The sequence below is a fragment of the Perognathus longimembris genome, chromosome 7 (assembly GCF_023159225.1).
Source record: "Perognathus longimembris pacificus isolate PPM17 chromosome 7, ASM2315922v1, whole genome shotgun sequence".
NCBI classification, from domain to species: domain Eukaryota; kingdom Metazoa; phylum Chordata; class Mammalia; order Rodentia; family Heteromyidae; genus Perognathus; species Perognathus longimembris.
In genome coordinates, this window is record NC_063167.1 from 6,883,568 (window position 1) to 6,904,912 (window position 21,345).

The window sequence follows — 21,345 nt, forward strand, 5'->3', positions numbered from 1 at the left end:
CCCTGCCCTGGCAGAAATCAACAAAAGGAAATATGCTGAGTCCTGGGAGTTGACTAAAGTAAACTTTAGAATGATAGGAGTATAAACTTTATTTTGTAGTATAAATTTTATGGCCTCCTGTGTGCACAGCTAGTGCTCTGCCATGGAGCCAGAGTCCTAGCTCTTGTTTTTTGGCTAGTCGTGGGACTTGAACTCAGGGCCTGGCCACTGTCCCTGAGCTTTTGTGCTTAAGTGCTCTACACTTCAGTCACAGCTCCATTTCCAGCTTATTGTGGCTAACTGGAGATGTCTCATGAACTTTCCTGCCTGGGCTGGCTTGGAACTGTGATCCTCAGATCTCAGCCTCCCGAGTAGCTGGGATTACAGTGTGGGACACACAGCACCCAATGCTAGCCCTTCTTTAACATCTCTAGATTTGTTGCAACAGCTATGATGTAAATAGTTGTGTAGATGCAATCAGAACCATTTGGTTGAATCCAGGACTAAGGGACCAACTAGTTCCATCTATGCACAGTAAAAAGCCTGGAAAGAAGGGTGCTGTGGGGTCAGAGGGTTTCCATGTGGACTACAGGGAATGGTAGTCTCCCGCCTTCCCCATTTCTTACACGGAGTATGTTGTTTTCTTTCTGGCCACCTCGTGGCGGTGCACAAGTTGGGAAGCAGCCCGCCACAGAGCAGGTCCCCGGCACCAAAGGCTTTTTTCTGAATAATTTTCCCAGATAGGGTTGGGAGTGGCGGTGCGTTTCTGTAATTCCAGCACTTGGGAGAAGGAGGCAGGAGGAGTCAGTAAGGCCACCCTGGGATATTGAGTGAGACTGTCTCAAAAGAAAAGCACGAGATGAGGGACGCGAGCGGCCCCCGGGGACCGCAGCTGTCCCCCAGGAATGCGGTTCCTCCTCCTGGCAGCCACGTTATCCCAAGGCGCGTGCGCACACGCACACGTGCAGGCGCGGCTCACAGGGCGTCCGAGACGTACCTCACCGTGGGCCCCGGGGCGCTCCCCGTGGCGCCTCCTTGAGCCGCGCCCTGTGGGAGCAGGCAGCTCGCACCCGGGCCAGGACTGCTGTGGTGGCAGCAGAGGAGAGTCAGGACACATTTCTTGGGGTAGGAATTAGTTTTAATGGTTTAAAAACGAGTCTGTACAAAACCACGGCGGCGCGCAGGGCTTGCTTGGGGCTGGGCTCCTCCATTACTATCTCTTTGGCCAGTTGTACCGGAAGCCTCTGCAGAGACAGCGGGGAGTCAGTTAGCTCTGCAGGTGGCCAGGCAGAGCAGTAAAGCACAACAGATACGAGTGTTTGCTCAAGGGGCTGGGGATATGGCCTAGTGGCAAGAGTGCCTGCCTCGGATACGCGAGGCCCCAGCACCACATATATGGAAAACGGCCAGAAGCGGCGCTGTGGCTCACGTGGCAGAGTGCTAGCCTTGAGCGGGAAGAAGCCAGGGACAGTGCTCAGGCCCTGAGTCCAAGCCCAGGACTGGCCAAAAAAAAAAAAAAAAAAAAAAGAGTGTTTGCTCAAGGCTCTGGGAGAGCTGAGCAGACTCCAGTCTAGAGGCAGTAGAACCCCTAAACCACGCCACTCCCCGGGCCTCACGTTGTGCCCTGGCATGAGGACTTCATGCTGTTCATGAAAGCACTGGTTCTTCAGCGGCGGCCACCACCCGTGCCTACTGGCTGTTCTCACAGCTGTGAGGGGCTTCTCCCCTCCGCTCCCCAGTGGAAGCCCCACAGCGGCACTGGGCGGCCGCGTGCCAGGGTGCAGAGCAGGGATGGGGTGCGCGGGGTGCCCTGGCTGCTGCCACATACCTGTCTGATTTTCCAGTTGGAAAGGACATGCTTTTGTTCCCCAGTGATTGCTTAACTTTCTTGGCAGCAATGCATTTCTGAAAAGAGAGAAGAACCATTTGCCCTGGGTGACGGTGTGCAAGTGCACGCGCAGGCGGCGCTGAGCTCCGGCAGCCGGGCGTCTGGGCGCTGGGAAGGCAAGGCCAGGACGAGGACTAGAGGCTCCACGCAGCCCCGGCTGGCCAGGTGCCAGGCGGACGACCGGCCGCGCCAGCACCCGCACTCGGAGGCGCTTCCAGCCTCTGGCTAGCACTCCCCGGCAGCACGCAGAAAAGCAGCCTTTCAAACGGCTGTCCTGACGGCTGGGCGGCCAGCACGCGGTCTACACCTGCGAGGGCATGAGTGCGGGCAACCTTCACAAAGGACAAGGCCTTCCAGACCCGGCTTCTCAGCCAAGGAAGGGATCAAAGCAAAGTGGGTGGGGAAGTGGCTCGAGTGGGAGATGCCAAGGACCCAAGTTCAAGTCCTTTTCTATTGCCAAAAAACAAACAAAAACCCCAAGCCTGGCTGGCTGCTGCAGGTATTCCTTACCTTGCCAGACCCCGCGGGCTTGTTGGGGTCAAACTGGGAGGAAGGCTTGCATTTGCTGTCTCCTGCAGGAAGAGCCAAGAGGCGGGGATCAGTCACTGGGCTGGCAAACCTCCCTGTGTGCGAGGCCCAGGGGCCGCCCCGGGGCCTTCCACACCGGGTCATCGGGGGCAGACCCACCAGGGGCGGTGGGGCTCGGGGATGGAGCGCCTGCCTGCAGCCGGGCCTGCGTGTGCAGGACCTTCCACGAAGGTGGACTAGCTCGCCCACAGGGCTACACGAGGTCCCCCAGGCTCCGGGCGCCTTCAGCATTCATGCCGTCCTCCCTCCCGTGTGTGGGGCAGGGGCCCTCTGCTAAGCTAGAGCTAGTTCCGGGGCACTGTGGACTTCCGTCCCCAGCCTCACCAGCAAAAGCCTTGAAGTCCGACTGGCTGTAGTCGTAGGGCGTGAAGGTGCTGTGTGCTGGGTCTGGGCCCTTGAGCTTCTTGGAGGGTTTGAGTCTCTTCTCCTGTTTCTGCTCTGGGGTCCTGGGGTCGCTTGTGGCTCTCTCCCTCTTCTTGGCAGCGTTTTCCAGCTGCAGGGGGGCACGCAAGAAGGGAGGTGCGTGAGCGGGGAGCCCGCGCCTCCAGATTAGAGGACTCATCCGCGGCACTGCGGCAGACTTCAGCCTCCTTCTGTATTGGGGGGACTTGCCTATACACGAGGTATCTTGGGAAGAGACTCCATTCGGAAATCACTTATGCTGCATGTACATCTAGGCCACAAAGCCTAAGCTATGTTTATAGAGTTTTTTTTGTGTGTGTGTTTTTTGGCCAGTCCTGGGGCTTGAACTCAGAGCCTGAGCACTGTCTCTGGTTTCTTTTTGCTCAAGGCTAGCACTCTACCCCTTGAGCCACAGTGCCACTTCCAGCTTCTTCTATATACGACGTGGAGCTGAGGAAACGAACCCAGGGCATACAAGACAAGCACCTTACCAGTAGGCCATATTCCCTGCCCCAGGAAAGTGAGACTCTTATCTTCAATTAACCAGAAAACTGGAAGTGGCGCTATGACTCAAAGTGGTAGAGTATCAGCCTTGAGCTGAAGAGTTCAGGGATAGTGCCCAGGTCCAGGGATCAAGCCCCAAACCAACAAAAACCAGAACAAAACAAAGAAAACATATACAGGGAGGGTCAACCTTGACTGGCTGGGCCTCAGCTGCTTCAGAAGTAGGGAGATGAGCTGGGTGCTAGCGGCTGATTCCTGTAATCTTGGCTACTAAAGGTTGAGATCTGGAGGACTGCAATTTAAAGCCAACCTGGATGGTAAAGTTTTTCAAACTCTAACAAGAGTGTGAGGCACTGAGTTCAAGCCCTGGTACTGGTAAAAACAAAACAACTAAAAAACCCAGCAGCATAAAGCTAGACTGGAGGTGTGGCTCAAGTGGTAGTGCACTAACCTAGCAAACAAGCCAAGAAAGCATGGCGCTGAGTTTAAAAGCACTACTGGCAAGAAAACAAAACTTTTTTTTTTCATAAGTGGAGACGGGAGGAGCTACCTTGTGCCAGCCGGAGGTTTCTCTTCTGTGTGCTACTGCTGGGCTTGAACTCAGGCCTCTTGCTTGTGCTCAGCTCTCTTGCTCATGGATGGCACTCTACCACTTGGGCCACACCTGGGGTGGGCTTCTTTTCTTTCTTTTTTCTTTTTTTTCTGGCCAGGGGCTTGAACTCAGGGCTGGGGCTCTGTCCCTAAGCTTCATGTTTTTTGCTCAAGGCTAGCACTTTACCACTTGAGCCATAGTGCCATTCCTGGCTTTTTCTGAGTAGTTTATGGGAGATAAGAGTCCCGTGGACTTTCCTGCCCAGGCTGGCTTCAAACCACAATCCTCAGATCTCAGCCTCCAGAGCGGACAGGATGACAGGCGTGAGCCGCTGCTGCCTGGCTCTGGAGCAGGTTTCTACTTGGACAACAGACAACTGAAGGGGGACAGGGGTGGATTAAGAGTAGAATTTCAAAGGCTCTGGGGGCAGCAAGAACCAAGTGTCATCTCAATGCCTGCTCCCTGTGGCGTGGCAGCCAAGTGACGGTGGGCTCACCACCCACAGGAAGGATGTCTGCCGGGAAACTGCAGGGGGAAACGAGGACCCAGCGCCCATACATACCACCGTCTGCTGCCGCACAGAGACGGCCTGCTCTGCTGTGGCTTTGTAGTCTTCCTTCACCTGCTCCTGGGCCGCTGAAAGACACAAGGGCTGTGGAGTGGCTGCCCCACCCCCCGCAGCACTCCGCCCCAGTGCCCAGCCTCAACCTGGGAGCCACACCAAGCATGGCGCGGCCTCTCTGCCACTGCTCTGAGGACATGGAGCAGGCGCCCCGGCCCTGGGTCAGGGGCCAGGACCCAAGTCCCCTTCCCATCCAAACAGCTCCCTGGCCACCTGCCTCCCCCCTCTTCCCCCAGCCGCTCTACAGTGCCCTCTAGTGTGCCCTGGGCTCCTGCCCTGGCCTGCCCTCAGCTCTCCACAGCAGCCAGAGGCATGGCCCCAGGGGGCCAGCGCGGGCCCCCAGCTCGCTCAGTCACAGGCCCTACCTGCCTGTTCTCGTCTCCTCCCCGTGCCCCTGGGCTCAGCCCCCCCTCCCCTGCCACTCTGCCACATCTGGGGATCCCACCTGGGGCCTCAGGACTCTGCCATCAGCGCAGACACCTTTGCGTCTGGCTGGGGATCTCTGTTCACTGTCATGTTTGTGAGACCACCTCTCCCACCCGTGTCAGTTCTCAACCCACCCCTCTTTCCCAGTGCTGCCCCTGCCTCTAGGCTCCGCCTGTCCTTCCCCAGACGGCCAGCGCCACGGGCCGCGGTGGGCCGGGCTGCGCACTGCCCACTCTGGCACTGCCGAGGCCGTAAGCAACCCCACGCGCCAGGCTGCCCGTCGGCGAGCACGCAGCCAGGGTGCATACCTGTCTGCTCAGCCGCCTTCTTCTTGGCAGTGTCTTTAGATTCTTTTCGGACCTGTGCCTGCTTGGCCAGCTTCCAACGGTTGCTAATCTAAAATTAGAAAGAACATAAGCATAGCCTCCATAGTTGCTGGGCTTGGTGGTGGTGGGACAACAAGCCACCTGAGACACAGACACACACAGACACACACGCACAGCATCGGTACAAAACTCCAGCTGCTTTGGTCTCTAGGTCCTTGTAAAGGACAAGGTACAAGGGTGTCCAGGCCATGGTGACGACTTCCACACCCCGCAGCTCATCCAATCCCCCCTGGGCCCTGGGCACAGGTGCCACCCTCACCTTGCCCTTGGGGGGAGGGGGAGGAGACAGGTAGAGAAGCCTCCATAACCTGCCCCAGTGCCAGGGCTGGTAAGCAGGGACTCAGGGCAGGCCTCCTCTGCAGTCTCGTCCTTAGTTTTTTCAGGGGGTGGGGTGGGTGGGTGACTCAGGCTTGCTACGCAGACACACTGCCACTTGAGCCAGCCACTTGAGCCATGTCCCCAGCTCCCGTTCTTCTTTGTGGCCTCTGTGCCAAGCAAGCACAGGAAGGGACAGACAGCTGAGCAGCTCGTCCAGCACAGCACCACCAGGGGCAAAGGCAAGCCCCTTCCAGAACCAGGAGAGAGCCCGGCCTGTCAGGGTGCTGCTACGGCAGAGCCGCGCTGCTGGGTGGGGGGAGGCCGCCAGCCAGGCCGCATCCCCGGCCCACCGCCCGGCCCTGGGCCGGCACACGGGAGAGCAAGCCTTAGTGGTTATGCTGCTAACAACCTATCAAGGAGTCTAAGACCGTGTTTTCAAATTTGAGCTGTTGCTTTAAGAGCTTTAAAGTGACATCACGCCATTACCTGTGTATTTTATTACACATAAATTACACTTAAGGTTAAACCAAGCAACCCATTTTTGTGGTTCTGGATTTGAACCCAGGTCCTTGTACATGTTAGACAAGCACTCCGCCCACCCTGAGCCCCACCCCAGCCTAAACCTCTTTCTGAGGTTCCTGAGTGGTTGTGGAGAGCCCACTGGAGTGGGCCTTTGTGGCCACTTTCGGGGGTCTGTAAGGATCTAGAGCCCAGCACGTGGAGCCTGCTGAGGACAGAAACCTGGTGCAGTCTTTTGGAGCCCTTCCCTCCCAACGCCACTGGGGCAAGGTGTCAACGCACTCACTTCATAGATTTTTGAGGACGGGTCAAACTTGGCGGCCTGGGAGATGTGGGCCCGGTGTTCCAGTGATGGCAGGAACTGCGGAGGAAAAGCAAGTGAGGCAGGATGGCACTGGGACCCGGCGGGGCAACCAGATGGGCTGGACAGGGGGCTGGGGTGGGCCCGGACGGGGGCTGGGGTGGGCCTGGACTGGGGCTGGGGTGGGCCTGGACTGGGGCTGGGGTGGGCCCGGACGGGGGCTGGGGTGGGCCCGGACGGGGGCTGGGGTGGGCCTGGACAGGGGCTGGGGTGGGCCCGGACGGGGGCTGGGGTGGGCCTGGACAGGGGCTGGGGTGGGCCCGGACGGGGGCTGGGGTGGGCCTGGACGGGGCCTGGGGTGGGCCTGGACGGGCTGGGGTGGGCCCCCAGGGCTGGCAAGCTGCAGCTCCCCAGCCTCGCGCACACTACTCACCATCCTAAAGGGGTTTTCAAAGGACTCCATTATGTTCTGTGCCTTTTTCTGTGCAACTGTCAATGGAGTCTTTCCATTTTCGTCAGCACTAGGTTCCTGCAGGGACAGATCAAAACCTCTCATTTGAAAATTAGGACCATGGAGGTTATGACCGCAGAATGCAAGCAAGACAGTGGTGGGACTTGAGCAATAGTGGCTCTGTTTCTCGAGGTCTCCTGTGCTCACACCATTCAGCATTATCTTTTTACTTACTCTATACTCTAGTTTGCTTGCAACAAAGCTCAGTAGCTGCCAGTTACCTTGATGGCTTCTATTAACCCTGTGGTCAGCGAAGCCTCCTAGACTGTTTTCTCATGAATTTGTCAAAGCAAGACATGATCAAATTTATGTGATTCAGTTTAAAAAAAAAGTTATGGGGTTGGAGGCATGATTTAGTGCCAGCCAATAAGCAAAAGCATCAGATACGGAGTTTGAGTCCTGGTCTTGGACACACACACACACACACACACACACACACACACACACACAGAAAACAAGCTGAGTGCATCTCACACCTGTCACCCTAGCTACACAGGAGGATTAAGTTTCAAAGCCAGCCAGTAGGAAAGTCCGTGAGACTGATATCTCCAATTAACCACCAGAAAGCTGGAAGTGGAGCTGTGGCTCATGTGGTAGAACACCAGCCTTGAGCCCAAGAGCTCAGGGTCAGCACTCAGGCCCTGAGTTCAAATCCAGGACTGGCAACCAAAACCAAAAAGTTACAAGGCAGTGACATTTCATTTCCACGTTGTTGTCCCAATATTCTGGCACGGAGGGATCTTGCAATCAACTATTTTCATCATCTGAATATTTACTGAGCTTGGCACCTGTTTGATTCAACACTGATAGTAAGTATTCTTGCTTCTCTTTCTCAGCTCTGACAATTACTAGCTTTTCCTTCTCTGCACACTGGTCTGCAGTAGCCAGAGCTTTATCTGTGCACTTTCCTTTCCCTTGTTGTTTTAGTGTTCACCTACACTGACCAACAAGTGCATGCGCTCAAGCCTTCCTTTCACAGGACGTCCAGAGCAGCCATTGCTGTCACAAAAGGCTGGGTCACAGCCCCACATGCTTTCCAGGAACATGGCCCGGCTCCGGCAAGCTCTTGGGGTGGGGATCGAGAACGGACTGCAGCCTCTCCCAGGTGAGTAGCAAGGGCCTGCCCCTGGAGCCCGCCGGCTTCCTCATTTGTAAGCTGCCGCCCCAGGCCTCTGCGGCTCCCGCAGCTGTCTCGCTACTCACACTGAACAAGGAGATCACGGCCGTAGCAAGGAGCGACGTGGTGTCCAGCAAGGGCTCCTCGGCGAAGAGGCTCGCCTGCTTCTGAGCTGGTCCAGAACCTGGAGGCACAGAAGGCGGCAGTCACACCCTGAGGCTCGGAGCACAGTGGCTGGCCCTGCCTGCGGTCCAGAGGCCCTGCTTACCGCCACACGGGGTGACCAGGTGGTTTTCTGGAGGGGCGTGGGAGCAGTCGTGAGGCCCAAAGAGAACATTCTCCAATCTCTGCCAGGAGAAGCAGAAAGGCACACGTGAACGTCACGCCAGGCCCATGGGCGTGCCGCCCCCCTCCCGCAGGCGCAGGCCAGCCAGGCGATGCAATACCTCAGCACTGGGCAGTGGGCCACTCTTCTTTGTTCCAGCTGCGGCTTCCGACTAAGGAGGAAGGAAGGGGCAATGCAGGAAAGCTTGTGAACTCCATGACACGTGCTCCCCGGAAGACTGCTCCTCCACAGGCTCGCAGGGACCAGCTGTCTTTCCATCCTCACATCCCTTCAGTGCCTGGCACTGCCATTGTGTGGTGCTCAAGAACTGCTTGGTGGCCGAACACGGCACTTCACGCCTGTAAGCCCAGCTACTCGGGAGGCAGAGATTGGGAGGACTGCAGTCCAGGCCAGCAGAGCAGAATGTCAGCAAGACTCCACCTCAAAAAACCAAGCTGGGAATGGTGGCACGCTTCTAATCCCAGCTCAGCACTGCGGTCTGAGGTAAAAAAAGGATACCTCATCTGAGGATTCACCAAAGCAAAGCACACAGGGCACGGCTCAGGTGGTGGAGCCCCGCAGGCAGGCAAGTAACAGGTCCTGAGTTCAAATTCCAGTATCACCAAAGCCAAAACAAAACCAAAATCACTTGGTGTACATGAACAGATCTTTATTACGAGGCATGACCTGTGCAGGCTTCAAGCAGCTTAGAAGACAGTCTTCTCTAGCAGCCAGGGCTCTGCTGTCACAAACTGCAGAGCTAAGAAAGACAATTGTGTTCTTTCTTTTTCTTAAGGTCTAAGACTAGGCCTTGAACTTGGTACCTGATATGGCTACTGTCCTAGCAATTGAGCCAAACCTCCAACTTGGACAATTTTTTTCTTGTTCTTGGGGCTTGACCTCCGGGCCTGGGCGCTGTCCCTGAGCTCTTCAGCTCAAGAGTAGCTCTCTACCACTTGAGCCCCAGGGCCACTTCGTTTTCTGGTGCTTAATTGGAGGTAAGAGTCTCCCGGCCTTTCCTCCTGGCCTCAGCTGGCTTTGACCTGAGATGCACAGATCTCAGCCTCCTGAGTCTAGGATCATAGGCATGAGTCACTGGTGTCCGGCTCCAACTATTTTTTTTTTTTTTCATTGTTGCCTGGACTAACCACAGAGCTTCATGTATGCCAGCAAGCAGTGAGCTACATCCCCAGTCCAGAAAGACATTTGGAAACACAACTACAAATGTGTTTTATTCCCACATCTTCAAATTTTTTTTTTTTTGGTAGGGCTTGACCTCTGGGCCTGAGTGCTATCCCTGAGCTCTTTTGCTCCATGCTAGGGCTCCATCACTTGAAGTCACAGCTCCACTCCTGGTTTTCTGGTGGCTACTTGGAGGTAAGAGTCTCATAGACTTTCCTGCCTGGGCTGGGCTTGAACCATGATCCTCAGATCTCCAGACTCCTGAGTGACTGGGATTACAGGCCTGAGGCACGGATGCCTGGCTCACTGGCCTTTTCTTCTGATGCGTTCTGTGCCCGCCTCTTCGCTCGGTGAGGACTTGTGCACACAGGGTGCGATCACTTTATGCCACATCACTGCTGGGCTTTCACGGCAAACTCCCCACCCCCAGATCCCTACTCCAACGCAATCCACTGGATTAAAGGAGCCCAATAACTGCTGTGTGCTTGGCCCCTTGGTGGTACTTGCTCAAGAAAAGGTGGTAAACTATAAAAAGGATGAATTTTGTTCTCCCACACTATGTTTTTGTGCTGATAGTGGAGCCTGACTCCTGGGCCTCATGCACTCGGTTGACTTTTTCACCCCAGGCTGGTACCCTACCACTTGAGCCACTTCTGATTTCTGGGTGCTTAATTGCAAATAAAGAGTCTCACGGACTTTCCTGCCCAAAGCTGGCTTCAAACTGTGATTTTCAGATCTCAGCCTCCTGAAGAGCTAGGATTATAGTTGAGTCATCGGTGCTGCCGGATTTTACTTCTTGACTCTCATACAGAAATGCAGGCAGGGGTGGGGGTTACAGCTTAGTGGTGGAGTGTGTGTATCCAATGTGGAGAGGCTCACTTCAAACCCAAGCCCCATCAAGTAAGCAATGACAGCAACAAGCAGCGTAGCTGCAGCTAACTCCAAGACGACCCAGCCCCTCCCTCCAAATTTCAGGCCCAGGACAGAGAGCCCCTTTAGAAAGGGAGCCAGGAGGCCCCAGGGGCCAGGTGCTAGCCAACAGAGAACAGGCCTGTTGGATTCGATGGCGGCCCTTGAAGAAAATGTCAATTTCTCACCTTGAGCAGGGGCATCTCCCTCGCCTGCTGAACTAACAGATGCATCTCATTGATCTGCTGCCGGACAAGGGGCGGAACTGGGTTGCAGCAGGCTATGATGCCCTGAGGTTCCCTGAGGATGAGGAGAACACGCACAGCTCATCAGCAAAGCAGAGCCTTTAACAGGCTAAGTAAACTTGCAGAGGGACCGGGCACAGCCAGAGGGCCGTGGCCAAGCTGGGGACCACGGACACAGATCGTGTCCGGGCAGCTTGGCCAGCTGTTTGCACGCATGCTCTCCGCTGTAGCAGGCTCCACAAGGATTCCTGGCTTGCAAGTGGGAAGAGGTGGAGATAAGCCCCCCAGCACTGCTGAGCCTCAGTTCTGCTGGGAGTAACACCAGACTGTGGATTTGTATGCCTGCTTACACTTCAATTAACATGATATAATACTGAGAACCAGGAGACCCTAAGACAAAAATCGCACATGAGAGAAACTGAGATGTTTTCCTTCTACCTCGACATAAGGCAAAACCCCTCCAACACCCCATTCAGACACTTTCCTTCTTATGTGGCAGCCCTTGGCAAGCATGCTGGCTTCCCTGAGCTTGCTGTCTTCCAAGCTCGGAGCACTAGTTGAGTAAACAGAATGCCTCCACACGACTCAGTCCCCACACTTACTTAGGCAGTTCTTCAGCTATCTTTAGCATCATATGGTTTGGCAGTACATATCTGAAAGAAAAAAAAAAAAACAACGGCATCACATCAAATCCATCTACCAAGTTCCACTAAATGCTACATAATGCAGTGATCAGCCATCAAAGCAAGAAGAAAGAAAAGAAAAAAGGCCCCATTTCCCCTTTCCAGGGTGGCTCAATCCAGAAGCAAGTGTCAGGGAACCGGAGGCCTTACCCGTAGCTCTCATCCTCCCGACGCGCAGTCTTGTCCCTCCAGGCAAACAGCAGCTGAAAGGCCGCCAGCTGCTGCGAGTTCAGATGCTTCTTCTGCTTCCGGTGCAGCTCAAGGTAGGACTCATCCGTGAAGAGAGGCTTGACAAATTTCTGCGGAATATTAGGAAATATCGAGAGCCGTGTGGTTGGGGTTGCAGGGCGGTGCAGAGCATGCCAAGCACGCACGAGGCCCAGGTAGAGCCCCAGCACTGAGACAGCAAGACCAACGCAGTCAAAAGTGCGTGCTGGCTCTTCCAAACGCGTGGCTCCCGCACCATGTAAGAAGTGGAATCAGCCTGGGGTCCCAGCGGCTCCCGCCACGCTGGACCTCGACCACACCATACCTTGAGGCACAGGTCCCTGCTTCGCTGCCAGACCAGCTGCAGCTGGGTGGGCTGCTCGTTGCCTCGCTCCCACAGCTCCAATCTCATTTTGTCGTAGATGTAAAGCAGGTAATGAGTGTCATCCCGGGCGTAGTTGAACATTTCTTCTGGCAGGGGGCTAGGATTCCAACAGAGGACATGGCTCCCGTGACTGGGCCCAGGCAGCCACTGCCGGCACTTCATTGGGCCTTCTGATTTAAAAGATTCTTACCCTCACCCTCAACCCGTCTTCTCCCGCCAACACCAGGGGCACACCAGCACTTTCTGCACCTCAATACAAACGTCCTGCACCTTACCTATGAGATGGGGATGGGCGCACAGGCTGCCGGGAGTGGCAGAGGACAGCGTCCCTTGGCACAGCCTGTGCGTGGCAGGCAGCCAGGGCCCAGGAATAGAAAGTGGTTTTCAGAGCACAAACTTTCTCCTTCCATTTGGGCTTTATTCATTTTCCTACTTAGGTGTATGGGAACAGAGGAAAGCTCAGGGGACTTTCCTGTGTCCGCTGCATGCTGAGGAGGAGGCTGGCTGCCCAGAAAGCACAGCCAAGTCCCTGGACCTTAGTCTCCTCTCCTACCTCTGGGAAGCCATCTCACACAACCACCACCCCAGCTGTGGGGACAGCAACGGGGCAGCATGCCTTTCAATCACTATCTCAAAGGGGCAGTGTAACAGAAAGCAGCTAGCAGCAAATGCGCATGCACATGCACATGCGCCGCTAGCATCCTGTACCACAGAAACCACCTGGGGGCCCAATGCCATTCACGTCCAGTTCACACAGAGTGGAAGCCTCAACACTGCCTCCAGCTTCCTCATCTTGCGCAGACTGACCGGATCCTCCAGTCGGCCAGCTGGTACTGCTTGTTGGCCTCCACTCCACAGTAGAGCCGCAGCAGGTGATCGAGCGAGTGTCGGCCCAGGTTGAGAAGGCGAGCCGCCTGGTGGGTGTCGAACATGTTCACCACATACAAGCCGAAGTCCTTCTGCAGCCACTCGATGTCAGAGTCGGCACCGTGGAAGACCTGAACACAGAAAGCCACACACGCATTTTGTACCAGCCCAATTGTGCGGCTCTGTTACCAGACACTGGAACTGGAAGTAGGACTAGGAGGTACAGTATTAAATGCTATTATTAATCTGGACACAGTCTTAGCTGATAATCTTAATTGCACAGGGGTAAGGCTGAAGCTGCTTCCAGCCACTGACACAAAGGTGCTCTTCTAGCTCTAAGCATGTCCTTAGTGTAAGCAATTCTGATGGCGCAGGCTCTTCTAGCACTTACTAACACGAATTACGTGGCTGCGGAACAAGCTAGCTGTGTTTAGAGCCAAGCAGTTTAGCACATGGAACCCCAGGGTAGGAGCTGAGGTGATTTCTCCCCGAGTTGGGTCCAGGTTGAAAAAAGGGGAAGGGCCCAGTAGGACGCACCAGTCCTGCCTTGAAGGCGGAAGCCATTGGTGCCGGCTCACCTTCACGATGGCTGGGTCTGTGAAGCTTTCGTTGAGAATGTACATGTCACTGCGAAGCTCCAGCGTGTCTATGATGAAGTCCTCGGTGCGGGTGGAGATTTGCATCAGGCAGGTCAATCCTAGGAAGCTCCGGTAAGAGTGGTGCTAAACAGAGAGACCAAAGGAAGATTCTCTCACAGGTGGAACCAAATGCACAATGCCTCTGAGCATATAAAATAATGTTCATCGAAATGAATTCCAGGAAACGGAAACAAGAGCTAAAAAAAAAAAAAAAAAGCAACAGTAGCAGCAGCTGTGTGTTGATGGCTCACACCTGTAATCCTAGCTACTCAGGAGGCTGAGACCTGAGGATCACGGTTCAAAGCCAGTCCAGGCAGAAAAGTGCATGAGATTCTCATCTCCAGTTAACTACTCAAAAAACCAGAAGTGGTGCTGTGTGGCTCAAAGTCGTAGACCACTAGCCTTGAGTGAAAAGCTTAGGGACAGTGCCCAAGCTCCGGTAAATGAGTGGTACTAAAGCATACAGATAGAGGCAAGAGTGGAAAATGATTCTTCTTTTTTTGGGGGGAGGGGCAGTCCTGGGCCTTGGACTCAGGGCCTGAGCACCATCCCTGGCTTCTTCCCGCTCAAGGCTAGCACACTGCCACCTGAGCCACAGCGCCGCTTCCGTTTTCCATATATGTGGTGCTAGGGAATCGAACTGAGAACTTCATGTGTAGGAGGTAAGCACTCTTGCCACTAGGCCATATTCCCAGCCCCGGAAAATGATTCTTTAGGCTTTCCTTTTCCTTTTGTTTTTGTCCTGGGGCTGAACCTAGGACCTTGCACACGGCACACACGTACTCTACTGATAACTCTCCTAGCCCTTCCTTTACCGATTTAAAAAAGCCACCTACAGAGCAAAATTACATGAGAAAGGTTTACATTCTTCCTAATTTTATACTTCTTCTTCAGTAGGTGAGCTCACAGAAAATATAAAAAAAGTAATTACGGTTAATTAGAAGATACCTCTAAGTCTACAGCAAATTCCTGACATTTCAAGAGCTTCTCATTGAGCTCCACGAGCTGATCCAGGGAGGACACAAAATGGCAGGGTGTTTCTTCTACAGGTCTGTATAACTGAACCAAGAAAGCATGTCAAGACAAAGAGGCATGTTAAAAACATTTCCCACTGAAACACAAAGTAAATGACAAGTCCAGGGAATGAGCCAAAGTCGCAACCTCCTGAGATCCTCAAAGGGAGTCAGGATGACACCAAGTCACTGTGTGACTGAGTCTTCTTTCCTCGCCACTCAAGCCTGGCCTCACCCAGGGCGAGCACATACCTGGGGCTGCGGCATCTGGAGCACTGAGTCTGGTGGAGTAAAGTGGTCCAGTTCATACTGATAAGGGTGTGCAAACCTGCATACAACAAAAAAAGTCTTTGATGAATCCTGTAATTCCCAAGGGAGAGCCACTGCTCTGATATAAAGTATAAAATCAAATGGGAAAAGACCACTGTGAATATCTTCCCTTGATAAAAGCATTGTAACTGCAAATTAATCAGAGGATACTTGATAATTAAAACTCTAGTCATTTCTTTCCTCTCTTTTTTTTTGGGAGGGTGGGGTGCCAGTCCTGGGGCTCGAACTTTATTAGCCCTGGGCACTGTCCCTAAGCTTTCTTTGCTCAAGGCTAGTGCTACCATTTGAACTCCATCTCCAACTAGAGACAAGAGTCTCAGACTTTTCTGTGCAGGCTGGCTTCGAACTGCAATCCTGAGGTCTCAGCCTCCTGAGTATAGGAGGATTATAGGCATGAACCACTGGCTCCCAGCTTCTAGTCATTTCTTTAGAGAGCTGAACACCCACATAGCTTTAAAAACATTTGAGTACTTGTTTGCAAACGCTGAATGGTGGGAGCGGTGGACAGGAGTAACAATTGTCTGGGTTTTGGTGCCAGTGTAGGGCTTGAACTCAAGCAACACTTACATGTCCTGTTCCACCTGCTGGGTTCGCTGCTGATGGATGAAATCCGCCAAGGCCGGGGGCACATCCAGGTCCTCGGGACGATCCTGTGGCCGTTCCCGCCTCTCTTTTGAGAGAGCTGGAGACCCAAACAAGACACCGTCACACAGGGCAGGGACCTCTGTGTGTTTTCTGGTTCCGGAGGAGGGAGGGCAGAAGAGGTGCCTGCCCTTTGCTGGTGGGAGCACAGTCCCCTTAGAAGGGGGGGGGGGGGTGTGTGTGTGTGTGTGTGTGTGTGTGTGTGTGTGTGTGTGTGTGTGTGTGTGTGTGTGTGTGTGTGTGTGTGTGTGTGTGTGTGTGTGTGTGTGTGTGTGTGTGTGTGTGTGTGTGTGTGTGTGTGTGTGTGTGTGTGTGTGTGTGTGTGTGTGTGTCAAACGCAGGCAGTGTGTGTTCACTCACCCTGAGGGAGGGGTTTCTGAGCGTTAGGCTTGATGAAGATTTTAGGAAGAAACGGTGTGTTGGAATTGTCGATCTTCTCTCGAAACTTGAGCTGAGGGCGGATGATGTTTTTTGCGTGAAGCAGCCGGAAAGTTTCAGATTTTGCTTTTTTGCCATATTCTCCTGCCTAACATTAATGCATAATATATGTTTTATGACATAGCAGCTTGGAGAATTAGAAAAATAAAATTCCAACCCATGTCTTCTGAGGAGACAAGAACATTTCACCAGCCATACAATGTGAGGCTAAGGAGAACAACGGGAAGGGGGTAGAATTAGTGTGTCTCTTCATGAGAGCAATTGAAAGGGGCAATGGTCAGTTCTGTGTTCCTCAAGTTAGAATCAGAATGAGCAAAAGCCCAGCCGTCAAGCTGGCAGCGGGGGCTCGAGTTTACCAGGGCCTCACCTTCCGGTTCCAGCTGGACACTATGGTTTTGGGCACCTGCAAGCCTGCAGGAAGGACAGGCTGCTGATGTTTATTCACGCCTGATGCTTCATCCAGCAAAATACCCTAAGAATGAGAGCGGTAATAAGTATCTTCTTTTCAAGGTTAAAGAAAGTTAATGACCTGCTATTGTAAAGAAATGCAATCACAGAATTATGTATGAGTATAGGAGGAGAGGAATGCATATATCAAAATATGATATCCACTATAAATATACACAATTTTTGTCAGTTCCTCCTAACCCTTGACTCTCTTTTCAGCTCTGAATTGGGCAGGAAATAAAAAATGACTTAACTGAAACAAAGACAGAAGCCTGAGTACTTTAGATACCAGGTGTGTAGTGGTTGGGAGCCGAGCTTAGTGGTAGTGTGTGTATAGTATGCATGAAACCCTGTCAAAGCAGATGTGGAACATCAGTCTGGACACTAGTAGAAGCACAGCCAGGTGACAGCTGACCAGTATACAAGCCTGTAGACTAGGAAGAAAACCTCATAGGTCAGGCAAGATTTCCATGTCCCAAAGACAGTCACAGGCTGCAGGTCAGGTTTATTTTGGATGACTGACCTCTGTGTATTTCTGTAATGTTTTGGTATAGAATTAGCACAAACAGGGCTAGGAAGGTGGCTTAGTGGTAAGAGTGCTTGTCTCGCATGCACGAAGCCCCAGGTTCAATTCCTCAGTACCACATACACAGAAAAAAAAAAAGCCAGAAGTGGCACATTGGCTCAAGTGGTAGAGCGCTAGCCTTGAGCAAAAGAAACCAGGGACAGTGCCCAGGCCCTGAGTTCAAGTCCTAGGACCAGCACAAAAAAAAAAGAAAGAAGAAAAACACAACCCCCCCCCCCCAAGAATTAGCACAAACGGATAGTAGGCTAGGCAAATAACAACTTCCTACTATTCATGTAGGATGATGTGCTAGTTAACAGTGTGAATAATAAAAACAACAGAGGCCTCTTTTCTTTTTCCTTTTTTGCCAGTCCTGGGGCTTGAACTCAGGCGTGGGCACTGTTCCTGAATCTCTCTGTGCTCAAGGCTAGCACTCCAGCACTTGAGCCACAGCACCACTTCTGCTTTTTCTGTGTATGTGATACTGAGGAATCGAACCCAGGGCTTCATGCATGCTAGGCAAGCACTCTTCCGCTAAGCCACATTCCCAGCCCAAGTCACTTCTCTTGCAATATAAATAGGGTTTGCATATCTAGAAGATAAATGTGTAATCAGATGTTTGAGAAACAGGCTTCCACAGGGAGAGATTATTCTTTTTCCTTCAGTGGTACCGGAGCTTGAAAACAGGGCCCTGTACTTGTTAGACAAGTGTTCTACCACTTGAGCCACATGTACAACCTCATTATATTTTGAAAACAACTGTAGTTGTTTTGAGTAAGAAAATGTTAATTCACAAAGGGAATGTTATTTCTGGTGGGAAATGCTAACGTCATTTCATTTTCCAAAGTGCCTGGGTTTCTCCTTCCGCAATAACCCAAAGCTCTTGTTAGCTGGGTATGTGGGTGAATTACTCACCACTCTCTCCAGAATCACATCATTGGTATCCACCAGCAAGTCAAATTTGTCCTCCAATTCAGTCACTTTACTTCGATCCTTAATGTTGCTGCGACACCCATGGTACTGCATTACCCTACTCATGCTGAGGGGGAAAAAAACCCAAGGTCAGATTGTATACCTTTACACTTCATCTGCTTACAGCCTGGGAGAATACGCAAATGGGTTGGCTCAGTTGATTCCTCACACTCTTCGATGAAACTAAAGAAACGTACACCCTTAGACCAACTTTCCAGAAACAATGCTTGGGGAGACGAGGATGCGGCTCAGTGGTAGAGTATATGCTTAGCACGATCAGTGTCTGGGGTTCCAGCCCCAGGAACAACTGACCAGCCACCCAGTAGGTAACTATAGCCTGAGTAGTGGCCCAGGAGCTCACGCCATAACCTACTTAGGAGGCTGAGATCCTGGGCAGACAAATCCTCAAGCTTCTTACCTCCACTTAAGCATGGAAAAGCTGGAAATGGAGGTATGGCTCAAGTGGTAAAGCACCAGCCTTGAGCCTAAGAACCAGAGTTTACAAAAAAACAAAAGAAAAAAACACTGCCTGTATGTTAATGGCAAGGTCTACTGTAAACATGAATTATGATTTTAAACTGTAAAAAACACATACACACCCCACCCACCCAGTTGTATGGCCTTGAACAATTCACTAGTCTTGCCCAAACTTATTTTTTCTGTTAGCTGTAGGAAGAAATTATCCGAATGCTTCTTTTTTTCTAGGCCCAAGTCCAGGACACAAATTTGGTATCTGATGCTTTAGCTCACTGGCTACCACTTAAGGACTCTACCAACTAAGCCATGCCTCCAACCCCAAAAATACTTCTTTAAATACTAAAAAATATGATAGTATGTAAACAATATATGCTGCCTTCATAGTTTTAATGTGGAAAATCTGACAAATTGGTTGTATACTATCTGTCCTAATACACTTTCTTTTTTTGTGCTAGTCTAGAGGCTTGATCTCAGAGCTTTTTTTTTTTGTTTTTTGTTTTTTGCCAGTCCTGGGGCTTGAACTCAGGGCATGAGCACTGTCCCAGGCTTCTTTTTGCTCAGGGCTAGCACTCTACCACTTGAGCCACAGTGCCACTTCCAGCTTTTTCTATGTATGGGGTGCTGAGGAATCGAACCCAGGGCTTCATGTATACGAGGCGAGCACTTTATCACTAGGCCATCTTCCCAGCCCCTAATACACTTTTTGTTAAAAGTACATTCCTTTTTGGACAATGTCACCCTTTCGCTCTCTCCCAGTTTTTCCCCTCAGGAAGAGAATATATTTTTAAAAAGCTAAACTAAAAATTCACTAAGTAGCATTTCCTTTCCACATTTTAGTGTTCTTTATAGCAAAAAAAAAAAAAGTTTAAGGAGAGCAAATTTCAGGACAAATTATCTACCTCTTTCACTAACATAGGAAAACAATATATAGTACTTACCACTGGAGCAGCCTGTCTCCCTGTGTTTCACAAAACGCCTGGAAGCCAGGAAAACTTCGGTAAAAGTCATACTCATCGCCAAACTGTGGTAGGCCTCCAGATGCCTTCGTGACTGCCACCACAGAGCCAAGAGCAAACTGTCAAAATCCACAAAAGAAGGCACATATTCAGACATGGATCCTCATTCATTCAGCAAAATCTCTTTTTGGGGGTGTGGAGGGGGAAGATCCACTTCCATTTACTGTTGGCTATATCAAATGCTAAATACATCCAATCTACATCCATCCAACAAATATTCAGAGTGATTATACCCCAAGTTCCGTTCTGGGGTGGACTGGGTAAGCTCCAAACTCAGTTTGGAGCTTAAATTCTCTTCCTCCTCCCTCTTCTTTCTCTCTGTCTCTTTTTTTAATGCAAGTACAGAAGGCTGAACTCAGGGCTTACTCAAGGTTGGTGCTCTACCATTCGAGCCATAGCTCCACTTCAGCTTTGTGCTGGTTAACTGGAGACGAGCGTCTCACGGGGTCCTTCCTGCCGGGGCTGGCTCCGTTTCGTGGTCCCCAGATCTGGACCTTCTGACTAGCTAGGGTGACAGGCGTGAGGCACGGGCGCCGGGCTGACTCGTGGCTTTCCAGGGGTTATGCACGAGGCTAAACCCTAGGTCTGCGTCCGTCCGCCGCTAAAGCTGAAGAACGGAGCCCTGGGTTCCTCCGAGCAGGGACGGTGGCGGCCGGGCCGGGGAGGGGCCTGGGCGGCCGGGCCCCGCGAGCCCCGAGCCTGGCCTTGCGGTGGCCCCGGGCCGGCTTCCGGCCGGGACAGGCGGCCTCTGGAGCCCGCTGGGCCCCGGCGAACTCACCTTCACGAAGCTGTCTGCATCCGGGAAGCCGGGCAGCACCATCTCCCCGCCGGGATCTGTCGCGCTGGTGGCCGACGAAGCCTGGGGATCCCGAGGACTGGGAGGCGCCATCTTTCCAGTCCGCTAAGCTTCCTCTCGCGAGAGTGCGCCGGGGCGGGTCCCGCGCGGCACGCATGCGCACTGCGGAGCGGGGCGTGTCAGCCGTGCACCGCTCGGCGGAGCCGCGGTGCGCTGGGCCTCGGCCTCCTCGCCTCTATCGCCCGACGACCCGGTGAACTGCGAGACCCGGTTCTCCACCCCCTGAAAGGGAGCTGCCTCCGCGTCGGGATTGGCTGGGATCAGCTGGGATTACCGGCGTGCCCACCACACCCAGCCCCGCCTTGAGCTGGGCTGGAGGGGCGCCTCCGGCCTGTAATCCCTGCCGCCCCGGAGGCCGAGGTGTGGAGGACGTCCTCTCCTAGGAACGAACGAGCGAGCGAGCGAGCGGAATGACTCACGAGGCCGCGTGCCAGCCTGGAGCAAGAAAACCACGAGAGGCCTGCTTACACACACACACACAGACACAGACACACACGGCAGCTTCGTGTCATCTGAGACACACACATACACACACACCGACACACTCGGCAGCTTCGTGTCATCTGACTCCCAGGCCCACTCTCTGAGTCCTTGACACACCCTTCCTTCACACAGCCTCACTTTAAACCACTCAGGGTTGAGGGGCTAAGCTGTTTTAAGAGGCCCCCATCAGCTCTCCCTCTCCCTTAGGTTATTTCATCACCACAAGGCTACATTTTGCTTAGAAAAAAAAAAACTTAAAACCTGTTAAGGAATATAAACGACTGATATAGTCACCGTTGTCCCCAGTATACTCATTCCTTTGGCGTTAGCCACCATGAAGACAACATCACCGTAGGCATTTCATCTGGAGCCAAGGAAGTTATGCTGGTCATGATCATGTTTTCCAGATAGGTGATAATAGAGTGTAGATTGTAGAGAATCTAAGCTAGTTAGCTATGAGACCTTCCAGCTTATTGTTAGTATTGCCATTAGGATTTAAAATAATATTTACT

At 52.7% G+C, this 21,345-nt stretch overlaps 1 protein-coding gene across 2 annotated transcripts; it reads right to left on the reverse strand.

Moving 5' to 3' along the window:
* Positions 1 to 1,061: 1,061 nt before the first annotated feature.
* Exosc10 (exosome component 10) lies at positions 1,062 to 20,411 on the reverse strand. Of its 2 annotated transcripts, none has more exons than XM_048350227.1 (25): positions 20,273 to 20,404; positions 19,417 to 19,553; positions 17,945 to 18,068; positions 16,385 to 16,489; positions 15,940 to 16,105; positions 15,505 to 15,619; positions 14,860 to 14,935; positions 14,543 to 14,653; positions 13,535 to 13,678; positions 12,897 to 13,087; positions 12,030 to 12,186; positions 11,648 to 11,796; positions 11,417 to 11,467; positions 10,758 to 10,869; positions 8,600 to 8,650; positions 8,422 to 8,500; positions 8,240 to 8,337; positions 6,959 to 7,054; positions 6,511 to 6,585; positions 5,310 to 5,397; positions 4,516 to 4,586; positions 2,780 to 2,948; positions 2,378 to 2,439; positions 1,808 to 1,884; positions 1,062 to 1,223 (listed from the first exon to the last, which is right to left on the reverse strand). In XM_048350227.1, the coding sequence occupies exons 1-25, from the start codon at positions 20,381 to 20,383 to the stop codon at positions 1,193 to 1,195; spliced, it is 2,646 nt and encodes an 881-aa protein (XP_048206184.1). In that variant the 5' UTR covers positions 20,384 to 20,404; the 3' UTR covers positions 1,062 to 1,192. The 2 variants fall into 2 exon arrangements, with proteins under 2 accessions (XP_048206184.1, XP_048206183.1); XM_048350226.1 differs by having other exon boundaries at positions 1,064 to 1,223; positions 4,516 to 4,589; positions 20,273 to 20,411.
* Positions 20,412 to 21,345: the final 934 nt, after the last annotated feature.

Excerpts from the sequence above, each read along its gene's own strand:
- Exosc10 (XM_048350226.1), bottom strand. The coding sequence starts at position 20,383 with ATGGCGCCTCCCAGTCCTCGGGATCCCCAGGCTTCGTCGGCCACCAGC. Across the intron at positions 2,440-2,779 it reads GGACTTCAAGGCTTTTGCTG|GAGACAGCAAATGCAAGCCT; the intron begins GTGAGGCTGGGG and ends CTCTTCCTGCAG. Across the intron at positions 1,224-1,807 it reads CCAACTGGAAAATCAGACAG|AGGCTTCCGGTACAACTGGC; the intron begins GTATGTGGCAGC and ends CTGTCTCTGCAG.